General features: G+C 35.4%; 1 protein-coding gene across 2 annotated transcripts in view; it reads left to right on the forward strand.

Moving 5' to 3' along the window:
• LOC308707666 (calpain-1 catalytic subunit-like) overlaps positions 1 to 3,528 on the forward strand; it is an 11,270-nt gene extending 7,742 nt beyond the window's left edge. Inside the window, exons 3-10 of one of the 2 annotated variants that reach the window (XM_081394286.1) lie at positions 117 to 185; positions 270 to 327; positions 425 to 486; positions 636 to 704; positions 1,765 to 1,843; positions 2,097 to 2,213; positions 2,569 to 2,621; positions 2,748 to 3,528. In XM_081394286.1, the coding sequence (XP_081250412.1) occupies positions 117 to 185; positions 270 to 327; positions 425 to 486; positions 636 to 704; positions 1,765 to 1,843; positions 2,097 to 2,213; positions 2,569 to 2,621; positions 2,748 to 2,774 (534 nt within the window). In that variant the 3' untranslated portion in view covers positions 2,775 to 3,528. Of the gene's footprint in view, positions 1 to 116; positions 186 to 269; positions 328 to 424; positions 487 to 635; positions 705 to 1,764; positions 1,844 to 2,096; positions 2,218 to 2,568; positions 2,622 to 2,747 lie in introns of both variants that reach the window. The other variant, XM_081394287.1, reaches the window with a different exon arrangement.
• The last annotated feature ends 2,472 nt before the right edge of the window (positions 3,529 to 6,000 follow it).

The following is a 6,000-nucleotide window of genomic DNA, read 5'->3' on the forward strand; positions in this document are numbered from 1 at the left end:
TTTTTGAGAATCTGATCATCTGAAAATTGTAAAGAGTAGATTATCTTTAATAAGATTTAATAAGATAGATTATCAGCAGTTGCCGATGATACAGTTGTCTCTTTTCTCATATTTAGGTCGCATACAATGATAAACTGGATGAAGAATTCAAAACTAAAACTCTGTTTCGACAATATTCCGATCAGGTAAATATGTACGCTAATATATTATCAAAAAATAAAATTAGCTGCTACAAGCTTCAAACTCTTGAATGTCTTCTTTGGAAACAGTACAAAGTTGTTGATGCTGAGAAACTTCAACAGCTTCTTCATGAAAACCTACTCAGAGGTGAGTGTTTTAAAAATCCTGTACGTTCTATGTGAAATATAGCTTAGAAATCTCAAATTGCCTCATAAATCTCACAAATGTGACCTGTACCTTTTAGGAAATAAAAATACTGAAGGATTTGGCCTGGATTCCTGCAGAAGTATAATTGCCATGTCAGATGTATCCTTTTTTCCTTCATTAAAAACGATTAAAAAATAATTTGTTGAATGATATTATATGATTTATCCCCATGGTTCAGCTTGTGTTTCCAGTCATACTGTGAAGAAACATGTTGTAGCTCTAGAAATATTTCCTGACAATAAAAATAGTTCTCTGTCACTGGAAGACTTCATGGATCAGAATTTCTTCGTCTGTGGACCCGCATTATGATGTACAAGGTGAGTGGATTTTTTTAATCGTGAACGCCATCAGCGTTTATCACAGGTTCATGTTTAAAGTAGAGAGAATGGTGTCGTTTTGGCGGCCCATGGTTTGATAACAGATGATTGTTGCGACGGAGGCGAATCAATCAAAACTGGCTTTAGCTGGAGAATGGCTTTATTAAAGAGCCACCTTAAATTATACGTTTATCTCTGTAAAGATGCTTTGAAACAATCTACATTGTTAAAAGCGCTATATAAATGAAGATGACTTGACTTGACTTGACTTGACTTGGATTTGAGTCTGGAATTTAGCTTTGATTGTTGATTGGTGTATATGCCTTTTTTCTTTCAGACAAATTTAATCGGAATTATGTTAAAAAATATCCTGGCTCTTCCAAGTTTTATAATGGCAGTGGATTGCAACCAACAGATTGAAGCTCAAAAACTCGCATCCATCCATCATAAACGAACTTCACACGGCTCCGGGGAGTTAATAAAGCCCTTCTGAAGCAAAACAATGAGTTTGTGTAAGATAAATATTCATATTTAGCACGTTACAATGTAAAATTTAAACTTCCGGCCAAATGGCCATAAGCAGTCTACTTGCCCCTAAAGCACAACTTACGAAACTTGTGATGTAGGAAGTAGTGTAGTGCGTCATGGCGTAGCGTAAATATCCGCAGTACGTCGCACAAGTTGCGCTTTACACTTAAGTGGAATCCGCATGTTCGTTTGGCCGGAAGCTAGTTTTTTCACAAAGTTTTAAACATGAATATTTATCTCACACAAACTCATTGTTTTGCTTCAGAGGGGCTTTATTAACTCTCTGAAGCCGTGTGAAGTTTGTTTATGACGGATGGATGCACGTTTTTGAGCTTCAATCTGTTGGTTGCAATCCACTGCCATTACAAATCTTGGAAGAGCCATGATATTTTTTTTTAATATATCTCCAATTGTATTTCTCTGAAAGAAGGAAGTCATACACACCTAGGATGACTTGAGGGGGAATAAATCATGGGATAATTTTCATTTGAAAGTGAACTACTCCTTTTTTTTTTTTTTTTTTTTTTTACAGGAAATCTTCTACAACATGGATTCTTCCAAAGATGGGGTTATGGATTTGAACGAACTGCAAAATGCATTGGAGAAAACAGGTTAAAGCTTATACAGTTTATACTTTGCGGTAGTAAAATGTTGAAAATTTGTAATTTTATTAGTAGTAGTAGTAGTAAAGTACTCCATATTTGCATTAACTATTTTTTACAAACATCACTGCTGTGGTACAGTGCATCTGTAAGGCTGCCTAGTGACCCCTAAAATTGAAAACAGAGATTTTATGATACATATCATATTTTCAATCACACATTGTATAGATACTGTATTTATGTCATGGTTCTTGTGCCCTAGGCATGCATATAAATGAAGACATCCTGAGTCTCATGGTTGTGCGGTATGGTGGTGCTTCAGAACAGATCTCTCTGGAGGGTTTCATTTGCCTTGTCATGCGTTTGAACTGCATGGCGAGTGAGTAAGACTAGACAGAAAAGCAATTCGATGTTCTCTCTCTCTCTCTGACTTCCTTATACAGAAAGCTGGAGCCTTTCTCAGTACAAACACTCACATTCACACTCTCAGTGTAACATCTATGGGCCATTTCACCAGCCACCGTGCCGCCCTAATTTGCTGTTCAGGACTGTAAAATAAAATGTAAAAAATAAATATTTTTTTAGGGTAAGCTACCAAGAGTTGTGTCACACAAACTGGTAAACAAAATTTGGTTTGAACCTTTCATGCTCCTGAAATAGTTTGAGCTAAATATCCTGCAGGTATTTTTTTATTATTATTATTACATTTTAACAGCCTTTATTTTCTTCATCAGGAATATTCCAGAGACTCTGTGAAAGTGGGAAGATAACTCTTAATGAGAGTGAGGTAATCCTGGTGTAAAAATTTTTCTATATCTCAAAACACATACTGTACAAGTGTTTCATTTGTTCATTTTTTTTTTCATTCAAAGTTCATACATTCACAACCTATTTCTGTGCATCTGTGTTTTAGTGGTTTGGACTCACCATGTACTCATGAGGGAACGTCTGTTTGCCAGGAGGTTTGCCAACAAACGCAAGAACAGATTGGCGGTTTAGCCGGTCTAAACATTTCTTTCATTTCTTTTTTTTATTTTTATATTAAACTAATAAACAAATTGTGATGCTTATTCACTTATTATCCCTCTAAGAATTAAAATGTTTTTGCTTTTCTTAAAATTATTATTTGATATACACATTTCACATGATCAAATTTTGTTTGTAATTCTGTAATTTGTGCAAAAATAACTGTTTTAACTTTCTGTTTGAAAAGTGATTAATGTTATGGATGTAATATTTCTCATGTTGACCACCTGGAGTCACTGTTGTCAGATTGTTTGCTTTGGTTTTGAAACCTCATGCTATTGTTGGCATTGCTAGTTTTCTAGGTTAAGTTATTACATTTGAACCAACCATTTGTGTTGCTAGGGTCAATTAAAGGGATAGTTTCTGTCATTATTTACTCCCCCTTAAGTTGTTCAGAACCTGTATGAGTTTCTTTCTTCTGCTGAACACAAAAGATATTTTGAAGAATATGGGTAACCAAATAGTTGATGGGCCCCACTAACCTGTCCTTCAGGTGAGACGTCCGGACTTCTCAGGATCGAACACATCTGACTTTCTTTTCAGCATATCATGATGGAGCTGATTATTTGTCAAAAGTATGAAATAATGTCTTGTAACTTTTGTCTTGTAACAAAGTGGGTTGAGTGTGACCAAGATGCCTAATAAATAGTGTGGTGGTAGTGGAACTCAAAACAATGAGAGTTGAATTGACTAATTGTAAAAAGTACATTTGAAATTTATTGTGAGAAAAAAGTTGCAAATATGATGATAAAAGTCAAATTTATGAAAAACAAATGGGAATATATGGATTCAAGTCCTGCTGATAATGACAGCAGAAAGCCCCAAAAGGGAACAGGACGCCATTCAGCCCACATGACCATTCTACAGGTAACACCAAGAAGGACAATGGGCCAGATGAGCAGATGATTTAATACATGTTGTCACTAACAGAAATAAATGAGGTTTCATTCACAGATGACATCAGCTCAATTCCAGGAAGGTTTCCGGCGCAGTTCTAACAAAGAGAACCAGTGACTGTGCTTTGTAATCTCAGAAGAGGCTTGTGCATCGATCAGCAAAGTGATATTTGAGTCCATGCCTCTCAACTTAAAATACACCAACCAACTTTAGCAACCCTCCACAAAAGGAAGTGAGAGATCAAGGGCATGTGTGCAATGATCTTCCCTTGCCAATGAGAGAAAAAAGGCTTGTATTGCAACGACTCGCAGAGTCACCCTAGTGAAAGATGTAATGACTGATAAGACGGCTAACAGAATGATCAATACATGAATGGAAAAAGGAGACAAACTTGACCAGAAACACAGGAATGAAAGGTTGCAGAATGTGGGAAGCTCACGAGGAGCTGTGCAAAGAAGACACAATTAATAGAGTGAAAAGAACGAGTAAAAGTTCAAACAATAGTCAACATCAACCAAACTTTCCTGAAATTGAATGATTCAGCCCTTGATTTAGTAGCAACTTAATAATAACCTCACCAGAACAAAAATTTATTGAAGAGAAAAATATATCAAAGCAACATAGAAACGACGATAAACTAGAAATTAAGTTAAAATAATAAATGGTAGCGACTAATTCAAGGAATTGACATAGCACAGTGAGAATTAAGACAAATCATGAAGGAAAATAAAAGTAAAACTAAATATACCTTTTAAATAGATCCAAATGGGTACTCGGATGCAATTTGTCAATACAGATACCTTCATTTAAGGCTACAGTTGAAATTAAAGCAAGTATTAACACTTGGTATTAACAAATATTCAATTTCAAATATTGCTTTAATTCATAAGATTATTATTTAATTCAAAATGCTTGAAACTTGATAGACATACATCAGGCTTGATATACTTAAGATTGAGCCACTGGAGTCACTTGGACTATATTAACAATCTCTTTAATAACTTTTCTGGGCCAGCAAGTTTCAGTCCCTTAGAAGCCTATGGAGGAGTGATCCAGCTGTCAGATTTTATCAAAAATATCTTAATTTGTGTTCCGAAGATGAACGAATGTCTTACGGGGTTGGAAAAACATGAGGGTGAGTAATTACTGACAGAATTTTCATTTTTTGGGTGAATTAACCCTTTAACGTTTTGATACACTGAGCATTTTTTCCTTTTCTCTTTAGCCAAAGTCACAGAATGTTTGATAAATCATTACCGATTGTTGGCTTGCCGTCAGAAATTCGTGTATAGCAGCGGTGCAGTGCCCAGAATTTCCTAAGAAATAGAAAATGTATTCTTGAATATTATGAACAAACAATAACACATTGAACTTTTAAATGATCTTACTCTGAGGGTCTCATTAATAAAAAAATAAAATAAAAAAACTTTTCCCACTAATCAACTTGTTGGGACACAAGTCCACATTTGAATGACTCTTTTGTGGTTATTTGTAGCCAACATGAACACATCTGCTTATTGTGACATTTTTAAAAAACAAAATGGTAAATTCCTTCCTAAATGGTTAATTCCTTCCAAATGAAAAACAAAAAAACAACAACAGATGGTTTTAAAGCTTTTGAAAGATGTTTGCCTTGGTATATATTTTTTTCAAAGAAACCTCACAGTTTCAAAGCGATTGCACATTCTTATAGCTTGGTACTATCAAACTATACTCCTCTCTTTGTACAGTGGCAGGACTTGATCTGACTTGACTGGTTTTCATTTGCATATACTGTATTGGCTCAAGGATTTAAAGGAGAGTATGTTCCCCTGAATAGTGATTGGCTGGGATGTTTGCCTTGGTATATGTTTTTTTCCCCAAAGTAACCTCACAGTGATTGCACATTCTTGATTACACAATAGTGATTGGCTGGGGCTCCTTCGGGTTCCCTAGCCATATTCTCTATTTTTTTATTTTTTTATTTACCTTTATTATGACCGCCACTAGCATAGGTAGCGAAAGCAGTCATATAGGGATTGTCAAAGTGTTTTTTTTTGTTTTTTTTTGTCATCTACTGAATTTTTCGTCAACGATACCAGGGACACCGAAACACCGGGGAACATGATACCAGGGACACCGAAACACCGGGGAACATGAAATTTGGTATGGTATGTTGGTGTTAAGGGCCCACATCAACCTAGCCCATAATCACTCATTTGTGATTTGCGCCCCTTCCCATAAAAAATGAAAATGCAATATTA

Source organism: Scardinius erythrophthalmus (assembly GCF_964197995.2).
Source record: "Scardinius erythrophthalmus genome assembly, chromosome: 19".
Taxonomy (NCBI): Eukaryota; Metazoa; Chordata; class Actinopteri; order Cypriniformes; family Leuciscidae; genus Scardinius; species Scardinius erythrophthalmus.